Below are 25,024 nucleotides of genomic sequence, written 5' to 3'. Positions count from 1 at the left end.
ATTCTAGCCTTTTGCTCTAACCAGCATGCTGAACCTGGCCGCCCTCTATGGCTGACACATGGAACAGCAGCTTGGAACAAGAACAATGTACCCAACCTACAATATTTCATTCCTTTTTGGTTCAGCCATCCATCAGGTTATTATTATTCTTATTATTCTTATTATTCTTATTATTATTCTTATTCTTATTCTTATTCTTATTCTTATTCTTATTATTCTTATTATTATTCTTATTATTCTTATTCTTATTATTATTATTATTATTATCATTTTATCCTTACAGGTTCATTGGTGGATTTAGAAAAAACATGGATTCCTAATTAATTACTATTTTTATTATCCATATTTTATTTTATTAATTATCATTGTTTTCGGGGAGGGGGTACATTATGACATTACCTGTACACTGCATGTAGTGATTCCTCAGGCGGTCAGTGGTGCAATAAAATAAATAGATGATTTATGATTCTATATGAGACCAGTTTGATTTGTCAGCTGAAACATAAAAGTAGCTTTTCAATGAAGAAAAGAATTGAAGAGTTGAAAACACTTCACTATGGAGTATGTGACCTTTAACCTTTGCTACGTGAGCTATTACCATGGTAAAAGCCTCAAAGTACTTGAATTTGACATTTGCAGTTTTCCCTCTTGAGAGTGAAATAAAAGAATGATTTCAAATGTAAGACGTCAGATGACCCGCGCTTACGTTGTGCATGTGAAGCTTTATTGACACGCACGCACGCACACACACGTTCCTGCACATTGTCTCCTCCGCGTGATGCTTGTGAACTTTAATAAGCTTCTTCTTCGCCCCGGCTTGCCGTTTGTGAGGACAGCGCGCCAGAGAGAAGAAATTGGCTTTCTTACACTTCAATTTCATGCATATTTTCTTTGAGGCTAATGAGAGCCTTAAATACGGCGCCAGACTTCAGGCTGACATTTTCACACAGCGTGGCACCTTGTCACCGCAAATGAAGTCTCTCTCTCTCCGGCCGTGTTGGGGATCTGCAGCATCACCTCATTCTCGTTTAACGTTCTTTCTCTGCTCTTCGTGTGCAGCTAACAATACGTGTACGAAAGTCACCGGCAGCAGACAAAAGTACTACAGTACTACTACTTTACGTTGGACCACTTTTAGGGAACTCTAAATTGTGTCCGGCGTCAGTTTTGATATTTCATGACTTGAGTCGACTGTACGGTCATTGGCCGGGTCATGCAGTCATTGGCCGTCTTGGTGTGATCATGCACTTTTTCCCTGTTTTTTCTCTTTTTCCTGCAAGTTTTGTTTTGCAGTTTTTCCTGTTTTGCAGTGTGTGTGAGCGCAGGCGCAGGGACCGATCCGGAGCCCGGGTCGTCACAGACGCCGGTTAGCGGCGCCAAACAACCGAGCCGCACACAGGATTGCAAAAAACATCTTCTTTTTTTAATGCTGCAGTAGAAAAGACGGTTATAGTCACAGGTGTACAAGAAGGAGAGAAGGTCTTTACATGCTCGTATTTTACACACCTCAGTCACTTGGGCCTGTCACTCTAACACAGCGTAACCATGGTAACCATTCTTAGCCCCGCCCCAAAAGATAATGCTGCAGTGTGGCATCAAGAGAAAAAAGAGTGCTCATAAATAACAGGGTACATCTTTTTGGACTTTTCATACGTGTAAAAAGACTTCACCCCTTCAGCACACGTCGGGTTTTTTTTTCTCAAAATTCATCAGTTTTTTGCGATGTCCCTTTTTTATCATTTGATGAAATAACACGTATAAAAAGTCTTGTGCAAAACAACGTCATTCATGTCTTCATATGTGCACCGGCAGTCTTTTCTTTAAATTAAAAAATATAGAAAGACGTATCATTTAGACAGGAATGACTTTCTGTTTTCTGTACATATTTTACACACCTGCAGCAAAAAAGCTCCCTGATCAAGTACAGGATCCCTTTTCTCTCCTTTTCATCGGGAAACTGACACTGAATTTGGGAAAAAGCAAAAAAGACATTTCTGTTGCAGCTGGACGAGCGCCCGTGGAAGTTTGCATCTTAAGTGCTTTGACCAACTCTCAGGGTTCAACTTCCTGAATACGCCTAATATTCCACACATCAAGTCGCAATCTGACATTTCTTGTTTTTCTTGTCAAAAAAGTGTAATATTCCCATGGGAAGTAAAACACACTTCTTTAAATGCCACCTTTTTCCCAGGAACGTGACATCTTTTTTCCTAACCATTGCCATTTTTGTTTTCACTTCATTCTTTGTGGATTGAAAAAAAAGGCATGCAGCTTCTCACATCCTGCTGATGTGAAAATACAAAGTCATTTACACAAAGTACAAAAGACTCAGATCTTGCATGGCGGGCTCACATTCGGAGCTTTGCCGGCCTCCCACGGTGACAGCAAGGACATGTCTTTGTGCTGGTCCCGTCTTGCTACAACCTGGTGCTACGGTAGCGCTCAAGTCCGCTAATCCTTTGTTACTGCTTGTCCAGCTCGCAGACGTACATGAGGTGGTCCTCCGGTGACTTTCCGTGAGTCTTGCTAAGGTGAAGCTTGACGGCGTGCTTGCTGGCAAAAGTCCGGTTGCAGAGCTTGCATTGGTGCACGGCTGCGGCGGCGTCCTCGTCTTCATTGGGGGAGGGCGAGGCCGAGGAGTCGGCCGAGGGCAGCGGAGTGGGCAGAGACGACGGCAGTGAGACGGGAAAGGACGAAGGCAGGGACGTGGGCAAGGAGGAGGGAAGCGGGTGGCTGGACGGATGGAGGCCCGACAGCAGCTTGTCAGAGAGTCCTTTGATTTGGCGCTGGTGCTGCTGGCTGATCTGGCTGAGCAGCTGCTCCCCAGATAGCTTGGGAAGGTCTCGCAGTCGGAAGCCCAGATGGGACTCCAAGTGGCTGACGTAGGTGGACGGTGAGCGGATCTGTGAGGCGCAGTCACTGCAGAAGAACACCGGGTGACCCGAATCCAGGTTCTTTAAGAACTTGGTGCCACCGGTTCTCCTCAGCTGGTACTTGACGTTGGCCAACCAGTGCGATATGGTGGTCATAGAGAGTCCGGTAAATCGGGAGATGTGCATCCTGTCCTGCGGGCTCAGGTCTGACATCATGTACTTGCCATCTGTAGTTTGTCTCAGGCTGGAGGCAAACTGGGCCTGCAGGATGAGGAGGTGCTGAGGATTCCAATTGGACTGGCGGCCTTTTCGCTTCTGGGCAGGTGAGACTTCCTCCGTGTCCTCCTGAGTAGCACCTTCAATGTCAGAGCGCTCCGACAAGCTTGTGGGTGTGGAGGCCTTGGAGACCACCTGGCTCTCTGTCAGGTTCCTCAGCATGTCGGAGATGTCCGAGAGAGCGTTTTCTCTTAGGGGGGATGTGGACATGAACGAAGCGACAGCAGCGGAAGCTTTGGTCATGGTGACTGCGGAGGACGGGGACACCGACATGGCGGGATTGCCGTTTTTGTCAGCATGCTTTCCTTTGGTGAGATCGATGGGTTGGTCGTTGCTTGGGTGCTGCTGGTAGAAGTAGCGGTCCAGGTGGTCGCTGCTAGACTTTTTGGCCTGTGCAAGCGGGGTGGAGGTCGCCACTGCGGCCTTCTCTGCTAAGCTGTTGCTCATCTTGAACAACATGCTCATGGGGTCCAGAGAGGGCAGGGCGGGCTTGGCGGCCTTCCCCAGGTGAGCATTCATGACCGATTGCAGCGCGCTCAAAGGGTTGACAAACGGCTGCTCTGGAGGTGGGTGGTCGGTTATGATGGCCGTGCTGCCACATGGAGCCCCCGTCTGGGGTGACGACTCCACACCGTTCTCCGTGGCTTCTGTCATGCTACTGTCTCCATTTGTTCCACAAACTTCTGCAGAATTCAGTCCGACCAAGCTGTCAGGAGTTTTACAGCCTCCTACTTTCACGTCTCTGGGGGATTCGCCTATGTTGGTGTCCTCCACTTCACTGTTGCAGGGAGAGGGCGTGGTCCTCATTGGAGATGACCTCACCAAACCACCGGGCTCCTTCAGTTTTTCCTCTACCTTTGCCACTTTCTCCGTCACCTTCTTGACCAGCTCCTCCATGGCGTGGAAGTTGTGCTTGGACAGAGGAGATGTCTGGCGGCTCGGAGGCGAGACCAACGGCTGGCTCTTGCTGGTGGGAGAGAAGATTTCTGCTCCAGTGAACATAAATTTCAGAGGAGAACTTTTTCCAGAGTTCCCCAGAGACAGTTTCATTATGTTGGGGAGCTGATAGGCGGCATGTATGCTGGGGTATCCCCCCCAGCTTGGTGCTCCATTCTGGGCTTTGTTGATGGCTGAGGTCACTGTGTTCTCCAAGGACTTGAGGATGTCTAGACCTCCTTTGGGATTCTCATCCAGGTCTTCCTCAGTCAGATACGTATATTTTGAAGAGATATCAAACTTCTCCTCGGGCTCGTCCTCACCTCCTAACATCTTGTCCTTGTTTGCATGGCTAGCATTGTCCACCATTAGGTCTTTAGTGCATTCCTCTTCCTTCTCCTCCTTTTTGATCTCAGCTGCCATGGAGGTGGGAGACATGCTGGCAGGAGGAGGTACCGGAGCGGGTGGGGGGGAGAATGTTGTGGCAGCCAGAGGAACTGACTGGACTTTCTCCTCCACAGCAGGGCTAGATGTTGGTGCCGGACTGGGAGCCTCGATGATGGGTTTGCCCTTTTTGATGGCAGAGTTGGTGACTTTGATGAAGTGTCCGGTCACCATCATGTGGGCGGTCAGTTCTTGCAGCGTATCATGAGAGCTGCCACACTCCATGCATTTGAGGATTTGCGACTTCCTGGACTCAAACTGCCAGGCGTAGCTGGCGCCGTTCTGATGTCCGTAGCGGTTGTTGGCCGTGATGTACGGGTTGGAGGCCTTCTGGAGCGTGTCGGAGTCGGCTAGAGAGGCAGGCTTGGGCGTGGCTCCTCCATTTGAGTCCGGTGAGCTGGGGATGTCCAGCTCGATAGGGACTCTTTTCCGAGCGGAGGAGATGATCTTAGCTGCCACTGGCGTCACAGGCTCTTTCAGAGGCACTTTTTGGTAGTGTTTGGTCTTGATCATGTGGACACTTAAGTCCTGGAGGGATTCAAACGAGTGCCCGCAGTACATGCACTTCAGAACCTTCTGTGCATCCTCCTTCCCTTCCATCTCCAGCAAGGAGCGTTTCCTGGGTTTCGACCAGCGTTTGGCGCTCTCGCCGTCTGTCTCGTGGTTGTCGTCTCTGTAGTGGCCAGTCTCGTTCATGTGCACCGTTAGTTCCACGAGCGTGTCGTATGCAGCGCTGCAGTCCTTGCAGCGGAACTTGCTGGCGCCGGTGAATATGGAACCGTACAACTTGGAGCTCTGGCGGTACAGCTGCACCGTGCTGAAGAGGCTGGGTTCTGTCGAAGGTGCCGACACAGGCAGAGCGGGATGCTGAGCCACGGCTAGTCGGCTCTGGTGGTTCTGTGAGGCCTGCTGGAGGGTCTTGGCAATCGCGGTCTGGTGCCAGTCGTAGCCTCCGCTTCCACAGCTGCTGTTGCTGCTGCTGCTGCTGCTGCTGTGACTACGAGGAGGTTTCTCTGCCGGTGGCTGGCTCAGGTTCAGGTTTAGAGTGGACCAGTAGGAGTTGGTCAGAAAGGAGGTGTAGATGGCCTTCATCTTCTCCAGGCTGTCGGCCACAGACCCGGCGGTGGAAAGTGCAGCCTCGTCTCCATTCCCCGGCACGGCTGCATTGTCTGCCACGGCCATGATGGTGGAGGACAGGGAAAGAGCATTTGTGGGGTCTTTGAAAAGAAGAACATCGTCTTCGGTTTTAAGGGGCGGGCTTTCGAAGTCCGACATCCTGTCACTAGATTCACTCAAGTGGGACTCGCTGTCCAGCTCCAGGCCAGAAAAGTCGGCTGCGTTGGGAGAGTCATGGAAGTCGGCTGACCCTGGCCTGTCCTTGTCCTGACAGAGGAACTTGGGGGCAAGCTCCTCCCCTTCCTGGGCCGAGTCCTCTCCGTCAAGGTCCTCATCGAGCAGAGCTGCTTCCTTCTCGTCTTCGGGGACGTATGCTGCGTAGAAAGAGAGAAGAGAAGGAGGAACATTTGTTAGATGCACTTTAACAGCAGATGAAAAGATGCTAATAATAAAAAGACTTTCTGCTGAGGCAACCTCCGTCATCCCACACTGACGACTTCCTGTCACAGACGCTTGTAAAGGCCCGTGTTCCTCCATTGGAAGTCTTTGTTGTGCACGGCAGGAATGAGCGGCAGTGATAGAAGGGAAGGGAGAGGGGGCGGGAGGTTGGCAGTGAGGGCGGGGGAGGCGGCTCTTCAAACATAACTCGCCACCTTATTCTTCTCAAGGGGCAACAGCTTGAAATTAAAACTAAATTTGAAATTAATGAAGCACATTGCGGCGCTGGCATTCGTTTCAGAAGTAATAAATTACTTGTATCAACCTCGGAGACAGCACTTCCTGTCTGTCAATTAATATGTCCGACGCCTCTCCTGCAGAGTCTAATGCTTTCCCGAACAGACACCCTCGCCATTTAAATTAAGCATGCCTTCTCACTCATTACACCGCTCAGCCCTCGCCTCCTCGTAAATAAAAATGAATGCATGTGCGACAAATCTCTCCGGCAAAAGCCATTTGCTTCAATTACCAGAGATTAGAAAAACTTGTGTTATTATTTACAGTTTAGCCGCGGGCCAATGCCGGCTTCAGGCTTTCAATTTAGATTAAAATCCCTCCGCTTTAGGGAAGAAATGAAAGTGCGTTTGTGCACCTTGGAATGTGTGCATCCATCACAGCATCTGATGATGCAATCTGCTTTATTACTTGCCAAACAAAGACAGCGTGTTTAGCACCGCTCCGCTGATGCTACATGATGCAGCTGGCCACTGGGTGTGGCTTTGTGACACATGACTGGCGGCTGTCATCAACACAAAATGGAAATGATCCATTTGTAATTATTTCATCTGCAACGAGCTTTTTTCATGAAGGTACGGCTGGCAAAGCAGAAGCATTGGCGATGCTAGCGCTCGACTGAGGGGAAACACACACGCACACGCACACACACGCGCACACACACACACACACACACACACACGCACACACACACACACACATGCACTCTGCCTGTCATGTAGCGGCTGCTGACAAACATCTTCCTGCCTTCAGGCGAGTGTTCAGTCCAACAAAGATGAACTTTAACAACACGTCCAACATCTTGTCTGCTATTAAACGTTCTTCTGGGACAAGTGCTGTATTAAATGCTCTAAGTGCTTATGTTATAATTCTCATATCATGTCATCATATCGCAGATAAGTAAGTTTTTATCTATAATAAGTGGGGGAAATCTATTTGTGGTAAACAATTTGATTGCAACTACAATGATAATTCCATCCAATTTTATGTAAAAGGATATCAATTTGGGAACTATGGGCCATTATTTAAAACAATACAGACAGCAAGCACTATTTTCCTTTATTATTAGCATATTAGCTCTTAAACTGGCCCACAATCGTTCAGCAAATCCAAAATGTGAGCGAGTGAGACCTCTCACTCTGACACAAACATGTTTTTGTTTATTTGTGTCAGCTCCAAATAAGATGAGTTTATTTATGATACCGGTTTTAACTTCTAAACGTTTGTGGGTTAAAAGCCTATTTAGGAACATTCAGAAAGGATTATTAGGAAAGATTTGCCTCAGTGCGCCTTTCCTTCATGAAATGTACAAATAAAAATTGCTAAAACAGGCCAATAGTCATAAGACATTTCATCCTAATTGCAAACCTAATGTCATTTCATTTCTCTTTCACAACACATTAAAATACATAGAAATTCATCATTGTATTACAGTACATATTATTGTATACTCTATTCATTAGAAATCCCAGAAATTAGTATTCCCCCTTTTCCTATCACCTACTACCTTTGCTCCCGAATGCTGGTACGATGTGGGAATGCATAAAGGTAAGATGTGATGACTTTGAGTGCTAATGTGCATCATTGTGGTAGTTCCATGCTAAATGGCTAACGCTAGCACAACACTGGACTTCAGCCACGGTCGTCACATTGACAGCCCGTCAATAGCAGCTGGAAGTCCAATTTAGCTGGCAGTTCAACGCCAAAATCATCAGAGATGTGAAAATGTGAAAATCACTGGTTAGTTGGGCCCCTCCTATGCCAAGGTAGCACTGGATATGACAATAACAACAATAGCTGCTCTGCTCCGGTCTCTGGCAGGCCATGGAGTCCGTGATAAGTCCAACACAGCCACGGTAGATCCTAATAACTTTGGTCTTGCTACAAGAGCCATCTGCCAGGGCTAACTTTAAGCTCACTTTACCAATCTATATACTCTTTTGTTAACACGTCACGGCTGCCCTAATATATATATGTATATACATATATATATATATATATATATATATATATATATATATATATATATATATATATATATATATATATATATATATATATATATATATATATATATATATATATATATATATATATATCCAGGTAGGATGTTTTGTGATGGAAAAGTCTCATCCAGTTGATCTGCTGAAGAGCAGAAGAAGAAGCACACGGTGTAACAGAACGTGTGCATGCTTGGATGTGTTTATGTTTACACTGTAACCCTGAAACACACATGCACCCCCCCCCCCCCCACACACACACACACACAGAGTGAAGTCCTCACGTGCACTTTGCAGCTATCTATTACCTGCCAGAGTGCCGTGATGTCTTTGGACAGCACTGATCAAAAGATGTCATCCGACCTCGTCGCCGGGGAAGCTCGGCGGGGCGTGCGCGCGTTCCCCAGTAAATCACAGCACGGCCGGCTTGTAAATAAAATGACAGGATCACTTTAAGGGCCTGTCAAGTGGGGGGGAGGCCATTATGATAACGCCCGCAGGCTCCCAACGCAAACGGACACGGTTAAATTCACCGGCCGCCGTCTAATATACATGATATAGCTCTCTTCTCAACTGTTACCTCAGCCAAGGAAAGGCTTTCTATGTGCAACATTCCACCAAACACCTTCTGCAGGGGGTGTGGCCTGTGGAGGAACACGGGTCAAAGGGCACAACTTTACTTCAAACTGATTTTGTCTCTCCATTAATGCAGCGTTACATGTTTTCCTAATGCATATTGTTGTGTACATACAGTACAATACATACGGTACTGCATGTACAGTACAATACATACGCTACTGCATGTACAGTACAATACATACGCTACTGCATGTACAGTACAATACATACGGTACTGCATGTACAGTACAATACATACGCTACTGCATGTACAGTACAATACATACGGTACTGCATGTACAGTACAATACATACGCTACTGCATGTACAGTACAATACATACGGTACTGCATGTACAGTACAATACATACGGTACTGCATGTACAGTACAATACATACGCTACTGCATGTACAGTACAATACATACGCTACTGCATGTACAGTACAATACATACGGTACTGCATGTACAGTACAATACATACGCTACTGCATGTACAGTACAATACATACGGTACTGCATGTACAGTACAATACATACGCTACTGCATGTACAGTACAATACATACGGTACTGCATGTACAGTACAATACATACGGTACTGCATGTACAGTACAATACATACGGTACTGCATGTACAGTACAATACATATGGTCCTGCATGTACAGTACAATACATATGGTCCTGCATGTACAGTACAATACATACGGTACTGCATGTGCAGTATAATACATACGATAATGCATGTACATTACAATACATACGATACTGCATGTACATTACAATACATACGATACTGCATGTACATTACAATACATAAAGTACTGCATGTATAGGACAATACATTCAGTATAATATACAGTACAATACAGTATGTAGAGTGTAGTTTTATGCATGGTGGTAAGGGAAGGGGGCAAATGTCTTGATGACATTTCATACAAGTCAATGTGGGAGGGGGGCATTAGAAATATTAGCATGTTTACACTGCCCAGCTGTGGATGACTGACACGCACACGTGCACACACACGCGCGCGCACACACACACACACACACACACAGGTAGCAGCGAGGTGCTGGAAAGACTCAGCGCCTCATCATCAGACCACAGAGAGAGAGAGAGAGAGAGAGAGAGAGAGAGAGAGAGAGAGAGAGGCGTAGGAGAATGAAAGGAGGATGAAAAGCGCGTCCTCATGATGTCCCGCCATTGTTTGGGGTCAGTGGGGGGTCGGGGCGGGGGGGGGGGGGGTAGTGTGAGGTACAATGGTGAATTTTTGGTGTCGGATGTTTGGGGATGAGTAAATGTTTTACACATGTGAGAAAAACCTAACACTGAAGTACACGACACCGCCGCAAATATCACACACTCATATTTGAAATAAATATTGCTTACTTGTGGAGAAATACTTCCCTGAATACTTCCCTGCTGGCTGAAATTACAGTGAAGTTGTCTGTGTGTGTGCGTGCATGTGTGTGTAGAACCTGGAGCGAGCCTGGGGCTTGAACAAGAGCTGGAAGAAGAGAAGAAGAGAAGAAGAGAAGAAGAGAAGAAGAGAAGAAGAGAAGAAGAGAAGAAGAGAAGAAGAGAAGAAGAGAAGAAGAGAAGAAGAGAAGAAGAGAAGAAGAGAAGAAGAGAAGAAGAGAAGAGAAGGCTGACTAATGGTTTTGGTCTTCCACCCGGACTGTGGCTGCTGTGGGCCCCCCTTTGTGGGAAGGAGTAAGAGAATGTTCTGGAGCACGTGTGTCCAACTCAGACCCGGGGGCCAAATCCGGCACGCGTGTTTGACAAATAGCAAGTGTGTGGGACAAAGTGCTAAGATGGAGTCAGTCAGCGGTTGCGTGGGCACGACGTCGTCCTGGCGTCTTCATTTGAAAGAAATATGACATGTGACCGTCCCACATATCATATTTAATAAGGGTGCCCAGTTTGACCAAAAGTCACCATAATGAAGTCGGCATGACTACATTTGAGTTTCACTCACTGAAAAAAGTACCAACCCGGGTTCTAGCGGGTCTGGGCTCCAGGAAAGTATCAGCCCTGTGAAGAATGTCCAGTCCAGCGCTGACTGGCTGATATGATATTTATGAGCGCATTAAGAAGAAGAAATATGGAGCAACGCTGCTTTTGATTTCATTGCTGCTTTTAGTGGCCTTTAATGAAGAGCATTTCCCACAAGGCCCGGCGGTAAAAACACTAAAAGCTCTGAGAAGATGACATCAGGTGGATGGAAGGCACCTTTATGACCGCCTTTAACGTCTATTACGTGATGTGCATCGCCACAAATATACTGTACCTACTGTATGTACTACATAATGGTTGTACTCTATGTACTGTACGTACGAGTACTACGTACTAAAGACATATGTGTTCCCAAATGTGTTCCCAGCGTCCAAAGCAGGAAGCGTTTGGAGGAGTTTGGTGTGGAAGAGTGGAGGCCGTTCAGGATAGGAAGGGGAGTAGACCAAGTATTGTTGGCTCTTCCTTTGTGTTGGCGTGCTCTACAAACACCGTGAAGCGGCCATGTTTGATCACGTGACCATCAGTCAGCCTCTGTCATCTAATTCATTAGAGGAAGAGGAGAGCCTCTGTTATCAGCTCTCGTTCCCTGGCGTCCGTCTGAGTGCTGGCGGTGGCGACGTGGCGCTCATCAACATTTCAGGTGGAATTTCTCTCTCTCGCTCGCTCTGTCTCTCTCGCCCAAATCCCAAGCAGGCGGCTACGGGATGATATCTTTTTAATTATCTTTTTCCGCCTTTGATTAATTATTCGGTGTGACGATGACGGGCGGCGGCTGGAGACGCTTTTCACCTGCCGCCGCTTGACTGACGGCCCCTCTGTCCGAGTCCAAAGCAAACAGCTGCTGCCATGATCGCCTAGCAACCACGTGATGGATGAGGGCGAGAGATAGATGGCCACAATAAATCACCACATCTGCCTGCCGCAACCCGGGAGGTGGGGGTAGCTGCTGAGGTTCCCGAGCATAAATATACTGGAGATGTTGTCACGCCGCTTTCCACCTGGCTAACTCTCATACGCGCTAGAAGCTCAGAGGAAGACCTCCGTCCATGCCTTCCATACAGGCCAGAAGCTCAGAGGAAGACCTCCATCAATGCCTTCCATACAGGCCAGAAGCTCCGAGGAAGACCTCCATCAATGCCTTCCATACAGGCCAGAAGCTCCGAGGAAGACCTCCATCAATGCCTTCCATACAGGCCAGAAGCTCCGAGGAAGACCTCCATCAATGCCTTCCATACGCGCTAGAAGCTCCAAGGAAGACCTCTGTCCATGCCTTCCATACACGCTAGAAGCTCCAAGGAAGACCTCCATGCGTGCCTTCACCAACGTATTTTTAGACCGCACGGCTGTAAGCCGGGAGACCACCACACGTGGAGGCGGGACGACAGGACAGTGGGGGGTCAGAACAAGAGAGGAAATGAAGAAGAAGAAAATAAGCTGAGGGCGGCATTCAAATACGCTTTCCCTCCACATCTTTGGAAAGCTGAGATGGCGTACCTAATATAGTGGCCAATGTGTTTATTTGTAGTATTATTTGTAGTACAAGAGCAACAACATCTACACTTCACTCTTTACAAGGAAACCTTGCAATTGTTAGCTTAGCATGGTTAGCATGGCTAACTTCATGCATCCTTAATTTGCATATTCATCAGCATACAGGTACACAATACAGCTCCAGTATCCCCATCATGATGTGTTCATCAGTTCTCATCTGTGGCGCTCCACATTAATTTGTGGCGGGCCACCAAGAAAAAAAACAATGGATGGATAATAATTATTGGAGTTGATTGATGGATGGCAATAACACGGAGTGCAGTACCACTACCTGTAGTAATACTGCAGAGTCATGCATCTTCTCATATGACCAACTTCCCTTCTTGCTAGCATACAAGCTAACATCTGCAGTGAGCCTTTTAAGGGGAAAATGTGTCAAAGGAGTGTGATGCACACACACACACACACACACACACACACACACACACACACACCTCCCCCAGCTCAGTTTCATTAGCTCACTGGCAGGGTGGCACTTCTCAAGCTCATTACTGAGGAAGGATTTATGGCGCGGCAGCCAGTGGCGGAGAAAAGGCATCTGTCAATAATTGCGGGGAGCAGCGCCTCCCGTCTGCACCAGCTTTGAAATCTCATTAGCTATGCGCTTATCAGGCATAAAGATCAAAAACATTACTCAGCGCCGACACGCAAACATTCATTAGTGACAGCTTTCACCGCCGCCGCCAAACAAAACACAGCACTTCCTCGCCATCCGCCTCCTCTTCCTCACCTGACTCCTCCTGAGCGCCCCACACGGCCACGCCCCCACCCACAGTGCCGCTTCCTGTTTGTTTGTTAGGATGTGGAGAGCATCTGAAAATGATCACAGGAGGAGGAGGAGCATAAACCACTTTTTGGCAACCTCTGGCCACTTCAGGGTGTGTGTGTGTGTGTGTGTGTGTGTGTGTGTGTGTGTGTGTGTGTGTGCGTGTGTGTGTTTGTGTGTGTGTGTGTGTTTGTGTGTGACCAGAAGAGGAAGCCACTGTCAGGCTGAGAAGGATGTCAGCTCAGGCTGCCTCTGATTACGCTGGCCTCAGACGGTCCCTGCCTTTCATCACGTGTACACACACACACACACACACGCACACACACACGCACACACACACGCACACACACACACGCACACACGCACACACACATGAGAGTGAGGGCTGCCAGTCTCACCAGGAAAAAGGCGAACAAAGCGATGCCATTGTGCAGCTGTAACACAAGCCCCGCCCCCACTGAGGGTCAAACACATACACAGGAAGTGCAGGTAAATGTGGGTGTGGCATCATCAAAAGCACTCCCACGTGCTGCTCCTGCATTCGTCTCAGCCAATCAAAGCTGGACGGCAAACAAACGCTCGTCATGAAAATGTAAAAGCTGGAATTCAACCCTGCGACCCGACACCTTTTTGGAATGTTGTCCATCGTGAAACAATCCTTCCGTAGGACACCCATCCATCCATTTTCTACCACTTTTCCTCACGAGGGTCGGGGGGAGGGTGCTGGAGCCTATCCCAGCTGTCTTCGGGCAAGAGGTGGAGTCTGGTCTGGTGGCGTCTTTCTTTTTTCTGTCTTCTAAAGGTATCCAAATAGATCCAAAGGGGCAGCTAAAAATGCCCGTCATGTGACACAGCTACCCCGCCCAGAAAGCCACAAATGTCCATCAAGTGAGCTGCTTATGAAGCACATTGTTATTATTATGAACATAGTTACACCAAGAATGATTGTTCTTTTCCTCCTGGATACGCCCTGCTCATCATCATTCCTTCCTATATCCCCCCATGCATCAATCAAAGAGAATGGTATATAAACATAAAACATAAAAGCATCAATAAAAGAGAATGGTATATAAACATAAAACATAAAAGCATCAATAAAAGAGAATGGTATATAAACATAAAACATAAAAGCATCAATAAAAGAGAATGGTATATAAACATAAAACATAAAAGCATCAATAAAAGAGAATGGTATATAAACATAAAACATAAAAGCATCAATAAAAGAATGGTATATAAACATAAAACATAAAAGCATCAATAAAAGAGAATGGTATATAAACATAAAACATAAAAGCATCAATAAAAGAATGGTATATAAACATAAAACATAAAAGCATCAATCAAAGAGAATGGTATATAAACATAAAACATAAAGGCATCAATCAAAAAGAATGGTATATGAACATAAAACATAAAAGAGAATGCCATATGAACATAAAACATAAAAGCATCAATCAAAGAGAATGGTATATAAACATAAAACATAAAAGCATCAATATAAGAGAACGGCACATAAACATAAAACATAAAAGAGAATGCCATATGAACATAAAACATAAAAGCATCAATCAAAGAATGCCATATGAACATAAAACATAAAAGAGAATGGTATATGAACATAAAACATAAAAGAGAATGGTATATGAACATAAAACATAAAAGCATCAATCAAAGAATGCCATATGAACATAAAACATAAAAGCATCAATATAAGAGAACGGCACATAAACATAAAACACAAGAATGAAATGAAACACTGCTGTTTAGTTATTACTGTTGGGTCTGGGTCAGGGTCTGGGTCAGGGTCAGGGTCGGGGTCAGGGTCGGGGTCAGGGTCAGGGTCAGGGTCAGGGTCAGGGTCAGGGTCAGGGTCAGGGTTATTTCACTAGGGCTAATCAACAAATCCTTATTTCTTCCCGTCCTTCTCACCCCCGGGTGGCACTTCCATCGCCATTTTTTTCCAAGAAGGGGATATCAACAAGTCCTCCACCATCGGTGCCATACTGGTGTTGAGAAGCACAATGTTATCGTTATCAGTATGAGTTTGAAAAGGAAGATACGGGGCATCTCCGTCGATACCGTGCTTGTCATTGGACTGTGTCCCTAATGAAGTGTCCATAAACGGCATGGGAAATGAGAAACGTGTTGACGGACTGAAAGAAAGGCGTGAGTGAGGAAAGCAAGTCCAATTCCGACACCCAAATCAGGAAGTGTTGATCATCATCACCAAAGATCATTAATGACACGGCGTGGCTGCTAATGCCATCATGGCTAATTGGGAGCATACCACAGGCGCTTGTTAAAAAGTCCCAAAAAAAAGGTGGTGTTTTTGAAGACGGTGCCTTAATTAAGACCATCATTATCCTGGCTGCTGGAAACAAGGTTAATTAGCTTCATTATGTTTACGTCTTTCATTAGATCCATTGCAGCGCTGACACGTTAAACACCACATCCTCGCCGCTAATGTGGAGTGTAGCGCACGCTGGAGAGACCTCATGTACTCCTAGCACTCCCTGTAATGCATGTGTGTGTGTGTGTGTGCGTGTGTGCGTGCACGTGGCTTTAAATGGGCCACTGCATCTTCACTCAGCTCAGAGTTGCAACTTAACACGCATCCAGCGTGATTAATCTCTTGCTATGGTTTAACACACACGCACACACACACATGCACGCACACACACACACACACACACGCACACATACACGCACACACGCACACACACGCACACACACACGCACACACACACGCACACACACACATGCACGCACACACACACACACGCACACACACACACACGCACACACACACATGCACGCACACACACACACACACACACGCACACATACACGCACACACGCACACACACGCACACACACACGCACACACACACGCACACACACACATGCACGCACACACACACACACGCACACGCACACATACACGCACACACACACGCACACACACGCACGCACACACACACACACGCACACGCACACGCACACATGCACGCACACACAGCGCCATCAGAGAAATCAGCTGCTGTGCCTCTCCTGCTGCCATGCATGTCTTGTTGGCCAGAAGAGGAGGTTCGATGCTAATGCTTCCATAAATTAGCTGGTCTGGACGCCACAGTCGGCGAGAAGGTAAAAGGAGAGAAGAAGAGAAAGCGGCTAATAATGACCCACGTCAGCCATCGGCCTCAGGCACCGACGTGCACCTTCACGTGCACACACGGGCATTCATCTCAAACAATAGACAATGCGCGTGAGGATGAACGTGCACGAGACCAAGCAAGCCCGTTAGAAGCGAGACTTCCTTCGCCTCCACATGACGCGTTTGCTCTGAAGAGCTCGCCATCGTCCCCTCCTGCCAAAGAAACATGGCCGCCACAGGGGGCTAATGAGGAGGCGCCGCTCTCTCACCTCCATGCAAAACCACCACAAGGAAAAGGAGCTTCTCCGCCAGCCGTGGCTCACCTGGGATGAAGGGAGGTGGGGGGGGGGGGGGGGGGGGGGGCAAGCGGGGAAAACCAGGATCAAGTATATCACGTCTGGCGAGGGCGTCGAGCTAATTGGCGAGCGTGACAGCGCATGAGCTTGTCATCTCCAATCATCACACCCGTCACAGATCCATCAGGGGTGGCTAATTAGGAGCATGCTAACGACCAGCTTCCTCTTCTCATGTTAGCCTGGCGCTACAAACACACCTGGAAACATCTGGAACCGTCCCGCAAAAGGACCCAAACACCCTCTTACCTACAGCGATAAACCGGCACATGTGTGGACCTTAACATCTAAGGGCCATCTATCAATACATCCAATCCACCCATCAATCCATAATCCATAATCCATAATCCATCCATCACCCATCAATCCACCAGAAACAAAAGAGTATATAGATTGGTAAAGTGAGCTTAAAGTTAGCCCTGGCAGATGGCTCTTGTAGCAAGACCAAAGTTACTAGGATCTACCGTGGCTGTGTTGGACTTATCACGGACTCCATGGCCTGCCAGAGACCGGAGCAGAGCAGCTATTGTTGTTATTGTCATATCCAGTGCTACCTTGGCATAGGAGGGGCCCAACTAACCAGTGATTTTCACATTTTCACATCTCTGATGATTTTGGCGTTGAACTGCCAGCTAAATTGGACTTCCAGCTGCTATTGACGGGCTGTCAATGTGACGACCGTGGCTGAAGTCCAGTGTTGTGCTAGCATTTAGCATTTAGCATGGAACTACCACAATGATGCACATTAGCACTCAAAGTCATCACATCTTACCTTTATGCATCCCCACATCGTACCAGCATTCGGGAGCAAAGGTAAATAGAAAACGGGGAAATGCATCCAAACACATCCATACAGCCATCTTTGCATGGGAGAACGTGCATCGCTGAGTTCAATGAGCGTAAAAAAACAAAGATCGAATGACAGCCATAATATATTTACAGGTATATGTTACTGAGCATTTATCTTCAAACATTTCAAAGATAATAACGAACACGCCCAAAGGAGGAAGTCAGGTCGTCCTTGGGCATGCGTGGCACAGATTGCGTTTCTAGGACGAATTGCGTACCACTAGAGGCCATAAAATCCCATTTGTAGGACGTAGCAGCGGCAAAACAAGACCAAGATGAGCGAGTCTGCAGTCAACAGCGTCAGTGGAACGGGGCGCACCGTGGTGGAAGTAGAACAAAGTTGGCGTACCGCTACGCACATCCTCACGCTAGGTTTATTTTACAAATCACAACCTTTGCCTACGCAACTTTCCAGCCCCACTTTGTGCGTAAGCAACTTTTATAAATGAGGCCCCTGGTCCTCAAAAGTCCACACGGTCGGGGAGACATCCACCCCAAACGGCGAGGGGGACGGGGGTGTTCTTTTCTAGGGCTGTACTTGACTTGTACGCCTTGGAGGATCTCCCCAGCCTCCCGTCTGTGGCGGGGCGGCGGCCCACCTTCAGCCTGATTTTCCAGCCCATCTGCGTCTTCGCCAGGTGATGGTTGACTGCGTCCATCACGGCCCAGACCAGGATGGCAATCAGGGACAATCACTCGCCATCCTCCCCCAGCTCCCGCCCATCGCCGCCACGCAATCAACTTGTCGTCGCTCACTGCGCCCTGCACTTCCTGCCCACCTTATGACTAGCAGCTGTGTGTGTTTGTGCATGCATGCATGCGTGTGTGTGTGTGTGTGTGTGTGTGTGTGTGTGTGTGTGTGTGTGTGTGTGTGTGTGAGTTGCTAAATGTGAACGCCTCCTTTGGAGTTTGGACAAACAAACAAAAGCTAAATGTTCATTCCAGCTGAATAAAAAAGGAAAATCATCCATCTGCGTGTGTGTGTGTGTGTGTGAGTGTGAGTGTGTGTGCGTGAGTGCGTGCGTGTGTGTGTGTGTGTGTGCGTGCGTGTGTGTATGTGATTGACCATTAGGACCATTGATGAATGAGGCTGTCCGAGGGCAGACAATGAAATCAAATATGAAAAAAGTCTGTGACGGAGCAAAGCAGTGTTCCGCCTCACCATAATACGTACATGTACTATACACACTGTGTGTGTGTGTGGGGGGGGGGGGGGGGTGCGCACGTGCGTGTTGCATGCTTGTTTATGTGGAGTGTAAAGTCAGTGCAGCGTGCCGTGTGTACATGCACCACTGCACATATGTAATTACGTGTGTGTGTGTGTGTGTGTGTGTGTGTGTGTGTGTGTGCATTTCGTGGATATTACAATTTGATGGAAACTAAATAAAAGGGGGAGGGGCCTCAAGCCAAATATTTCAAGTCATGCATTGATTATTTTTAATGAAGTGGAATACTTGGAAGCCAGGAAGAGAATCAAATGTTGTTGGAGTTTCCTAACATGATGATGCTTCATTAGAACATTAGAACGTTAGAACGTTAGAACATTAGAACATTAGATCATCTTTTCTCTGGTGGACTTCCTGAAGATAAAATATCTGAGCTGCCGAGCAGACTTTTACATCTGTTTTCATGTACATGAAGTGTGTGTGTGTGTGTGTGTGTGTGTGTGTGTGTGTGTGTGTGTGTGTGTGTGTGTGTGTGTGTGTGTGTGTATGCACCAGCTGACATTTCAAAAAGAAAAGAGGGGACACGCATGCAAGAGAAGCAAGAGACCACCTGGACGCTCCTTCCATCATCTGCTTTTTTACTGCGTACTATGAAATACACATGGTGTAATGAAGAATACTAGAGAGAATACTAGCAGTACGCTCCAAAAGGAGTGTGTGGGAGTACAAACATATTTCATGCAGAAAAAGGACAATAGTTAGCGTCCTAGTGGGTGTAGGGCGTTAGCATCACATGTCCGTCACGGCACAGACAGGGTGGTTCTGATGGCGAGATGATGGTTATGATGGCGAGATGATGGTTATGATGGCGAGACGATGGCTATGATGGCGAGACGATGGTTATGATGGCGAGACCATGGTTATAATGGCGAGACGATGGCTATGATGGCGAGACGATGGTTATGATGGCGAGACCATGGTTATAATGGCGAGACGATGGTTGTGATGGTGCGATGATGGCTATGATGGCCACGCTTTCAAACACAAGACAACATTTCTTCAAGACGTTGCTGACCAAGTGGAGCAGGAGAATAAACGCAAGATGGAACATTTTTCAACATTCCACACAATCCATATATGTGGAATAAACGTCCACCGTGGGAACACCCGCTTGTCATTCTCTATACAATATGACTCTATACTATATGACTCTATACAATATGACTCTATACTATATGACTCTATACAATATGACTCTATACTATATGACTCTATACAATATGACTCTATACTATATGACTCTATACAATATGACTCTATACTATATGACTCTATACAATATGACTCTATACTATATGACTCTATACAATATGACTCTATACTATATGACTCTATACAATATGACTCTATACTATATGACTCTATACAATATGACTCTATACAATATGACTCTATACTATATGACTCTATACTATATGACTCTATACAATATGACTCTATATATGACAGCAAGTATTTCTATATGTACTGATGTTTTTCATCATACAACATAAACATGCATGCTTGTCATCATTCCCATCCATACTTTAGTATGAGTGTACACTGTATTTGAGTACACTGTATGTGGGTATACTGCATGTGAGTGTATACCTTCAGCGTTTCCATTTCAAGACAATAAAATGTATTATTTGTGGAAAGACACTTCAGCGTCCTCCGTACACGTAAGCAAGTCACCATCGCGTATTACCACAGGATGGAACAGAAGTACAACATGAAGTAGTGGTGCAGAAGGGAATGTGTCAAGGAAGAAGTAATGAAGAAGTAATGCTTATAGCAGGGTAAATAATGAAGTAAAAAGTGAAGTATTGGTGAAAGGAGGTGGAGTGTAAAAAGAGGAGTAAATGAAGTATTAGAGGAGGTAGAGTGTCAAAGAAGAAGTAAAAGATGAAGTAAAATAAGTCAAATATGAAGTATTAGAGGGGGTAGAGTGTAAAAGAAGAAGTAAAATAAGTAAAAGATGAAGTATTAGAGGCGGTAGAGTGTTAAAAGATGAAGTAAAAGATGAAGTATTAGAGGAGGTGGAGTGTAAAAGATGAAGTATTAGAGGAGGGAGTGTAAAAGTGTAAGTAAAAGAAGAAGTAAAAGATGAAGTAAAATAAGTCAAATATGAAGTATTAGAGGGGGTAGAGTGTAAAAGAAGAAGTAAAATAAGTAAAAGATGAAGTATTAGAGGCGGTAGAGTGTTAAAAGATGAAATAAAAGATGAAGTATTAGAGGAGGGAGTGTAAAAGTGTAAGTAAAAGAAGAAGTAAAAGATGAAGTAAAAGAAGTAAAAGATGAAGTATTAGGGGGGCAGAGTGTAAAAGAAGAAGTAAAGGTTGAAGTTTTACAGGAGGTAGAGTGTCAAAGATGAAGTATTAGAGGGGGTAGAGTGCAAAAGATGAAGTAAAAGATGAAGTATCGGCGTGTGTGAAAGGAGTACGGGTGCGTACCGGAGGCGCGCCGCGGCGCTTGCTGCTTCCTCCGCGGCATGTCAGCTCCGGCGAGCGGGCGGACTCTTCCTCTGCAGCCCCGCTGATCCGAGGCTTCCTGCTCGGCGTCACGTCTCCTCGCCGCTCGCTCAGGACTCCCGCATGGATGGAGGGGCTACCGGAGAACGGCGAGGAGGATATTCCTGCCCGCCCGCCTTCCTTCCTTCCTTGTTCGCCGGCGTCCCGGCTCCCTTCCCCGCTGGCTGCGGCGTCTCGGCGGGGCTGCGTGTCGCCGCCTCGGTGTGCGGAGCTAAAACCTTCCCGGCGAGGTCCTTCCTTCCCCGGCAGGCTGCAACAGGCTCTGGGGGGGACAATCAGACGACGGCGTCAGTCAAAAGTGCGGAAAAAAAGACAGGCAAAAAAGGCGAGAAGACACTTGGACCTCTGTTCAGATGTTCAGATGTTCAGATGCCACCCCCCACCCCACTCCCCCCACTCCCCCCACTCCATCACCCCAACACACTCACACGCGCGCGCGCGCACTGTGCGCACTTACTTGAGTGAGACTCACACGCACGTGAGTGGCAAGAAGCCAGCCGGCCTCTTCAAGTCCCGATGAAGAGGCGTGCACGCGCGTGGGTCGATGCGATCCGTTCTTGATTGGGTCTTCCTCGCTGCGATCATGTGCACGAGGAAGAGGAAGAGGAAGAGGAAGAGGAGGGACACTTTTTCCAATCTTGTCTTTTCGTCATTTGGATCGAACTTCTTCTCGTGCACATATTCCACTTTTCACCCGGGAAACTTCATCTCCGGCTCCCGATGCTCCCCGGCTCTTCCTCCATCTCCGGCGGGAACCGGCTCGTGTCTAGACGCGAGCCTCCGTGCGAGACGGACGATGTTTTCCCGGCAGATCCCACCGACACTGTGCGCGGCTGCGGCAGTGCTCGCCGTTAGATCCGCCCAAGCATCTGTCCGTCTCTCCATTGGCGCATCCATCATCAGGGGCACGCACGCACGCACGCACGCACCAGCCGACAGAGCCCCCTCCCACCTCGGAGGCAGACGCTCTCTGCGCGTCACGCTCACACGCGCGCGCACCCGCGCGCACACACACACACACACACACTTCTCACTGGCACGCACGGACGCGTGCGTGTGCTGCTTGTTCGCGCAGAAAGAAATCCAAACTTCCAAATCTTCCCAGGAAAAATATATATTTTTTATTTTAATTTGGGATTCATTTCAGGAAGAAGAAATTTGCAGGTAAAAAAGGTAAAACTAATCTTCTCATACGAATCATCTTTTTCTCATTTACCATCTACCTCATATTCATATCAATAATCATACTAACCATAAATACTCATCTTTTTACCATCTACCTCATATTCATATCAATAATCATACTAACCATAAATACTCATCTTTTTACCATCTACCTCATATTCATATCAATAATCATACTAACCATAAATACTCATCTTTTTACCATCGACCTCATATTCATATCAATAATCATACTTACCATAAATACTCATCTTTTTACCATCGACCTCATATTCATATCAATAATCATACTAACCATAAATACTCATCTTTTTACCATCGACCTCATATTCATATCAATAATCATACTAACCATAAATACTCATCTTTTTACCATCTACCTCATATTAATATCAATAATCATACTTACCATAAATACTCATCTTTTTACCATCGACCTCATATTCATATCAATAATCATACTAACCATAAATACTCATCTTTTTACCATCTACCTCATATTCATATCAATAATCATACTAATCATAAATACTCATCTTTTTACCATCTACCTCATATTAATATCAATAATCATACTAACCATAAATACTCATCTTTTTACCATCGACCTCATATTTATATCAATAATCATATTACACCATAAATACTCATCTTTTTACCATCTACCTCATATTCATATCAATAATCATACTAACCATAAATACTCATCTTTTTACCATCTACCTCATATTCATATCAATAATCATACTAACCATAAATACTCATCTTTTTACCATCTACCTCATATTAATATCAATAATCATATTACACCATAAATACTCATCTTTTTACCATCTACCTCATATTTATATCAATAATCATACTAACCATAAATACTCATCTTTTTACCATCGACCTCATATTCATATCAATAATCATATTACACCATAAACTTTATTATTTTCGTCTCATTGATTGATTGATCAACATTCTCCATATCAATAACATATACATGTAATATATATGTAATATATATGTAATATCAATACCACACCAGATCAGCATCAACTTTGAAATGAAGTATGGATGAAAAAAGAAAGGTGATAAAAATATTTTATAATAAGAGATATCTACATATGATATTTCATGTGCTGTTTCATATTTACTCTACATATATATTTCATAATGATACATATGATGTTGAATAAGTGTAGATATGTATACATATAATTCATAATGATACATATGATGTTGAATAAGTGTAGATATGTATACATATAATTCATAATGATACATATGATGTTGAATAAGTGTAGATATGTATACATATAATTCATAATGATACATATGATGTTGAATAAGTGTAGATATGTATACATATAATTCATAATGATACATATGATGTTGAATAAGTGAAGATATGTATACATATAATTCATAATGATACATATGATGTTGAATAAGTGTAGATATGTATACATATAATTCATAATGATACATGTGGTGTTAAATAAGCAAAGATATTTTAAATGTATGTAATCATAATGATATTGTTTATCTAGAGTAGAGTAGACAAGTGGAGTTAAGATATGATATTATCAGAGATATGATGGGATGTTTATGGATCATATCTTCTTCACGCCGAATGAAACATTTGATTTCTACTTGACTCTCCTATATGAAAAGTTCACATTCATATTCACAAGCATATTCATATTGCTATTCATGTTCATATCGATACTAAGATTGATATTGATATTCATATCCATACGCATATTGCTATTCATATTGATTCATGGTTAATAGGCCAACAGTTAAACACCAAACTTCTTCAGCGTGGGAGCGCGCGCGCGTGTTCGGCACCAGTGAGAGTCTGTTAAGGTGAGTGCGTGCGCGTGCGCGTGCGTGTTATTAGATAAGAATTAAACAGTATTACGCGTGTGCGTGTGCGTGTGGGATTTCTCTGTGAATTCCAGCTCCGTTCACCCGCGTCACCCGTGTTGTGTGTGCGCGCGTGCACGCAGGGCATGGATCAAGCTGCGGGCGTGCACGTCTCCGTGCGCAAAACGGGTGAACATTATATACATTTCTTATCTATATTCTATGTATGATCAATGTTTGTTAAATATTTCCTATATATTATTATAGGATATGTTACATTGTAAGCATTTGCAAAGTACGTATATACTGTGTATTTGTGAGGTATATACCGTGTATTTGTCCAAGTATATAGTATCATGTTCCCATGTGACAGTTTGTTTGAGTTTCCATTCTGGACTCTTATTTTGTATCTGACTTCCTGTTTTGCCTGTCCGCCTTGGTTGTCCTGGTCACCGACACCTGTCCCTAATTTGACTGACACCTGTCCCTAATTTGACTGACACCTGTCCCTAATTTGACTGACACCTGTCCCTAATTTGACTGACACCTGTCCCTA

At 45.6% G+C, this 25,024-nt stretch overlaps 1 protein-coding gene across 1 annotated transcript; it reads right to left on the bottom strand.

Moving 5' to 3' along the window:
* Nucleotides 1-1,215: 1,215 nt before the first annotated feature.
* Nucleotides 1,216-22,293, bottom strand: tshz3b (teashirt zinc finger homeobox 3b). The gene is made up of 3 exons (XM_058078588.1): nucleotides 21,881-22,293; nucleotides 21,346-21,685; nucleotides 1,216-6,019 (listed from the first exon to the last, which is right to left on the bottom strand). Exons 2-3 carry the CDS (start codon nucleotides 21,383-21,385, stop codon nucleotides 2,463-2,465), a joined length of 3,597 nt encoding a protein of 1,198 aa, XP_057934571.1. The 5' UTR covers nucleotides 21,386-21,685; nucleotides 21,881-22,293; the 3' UTR covers nucleotides 1,216-2,462.
* Nucleotides 22,294-25,024: the final 2,731 nt, after the last annotated feature.

Source organism: Doryrhamphus excisus, chromosome 7 (assembly GCF_030265055.1).
Source record: "Doryrhamphus excisus isolate RoL2022-K1 chromosome 7, RoL_Dexc_1.0, whole genome shotgun sequence".
Classification (NCBI taxonomy): Eukaryota; Metazoa; Chordata; class Actinopteri; order Syngnathiformes; family Syngnathidae; genus Doryrhamphus; species Doryrhamphus excisus.
The sequence above is the reverse complement of the archived record's forward strand: the minus strand, read 5'-3'. Positions and strand labels throughout refer to the sequence as shown.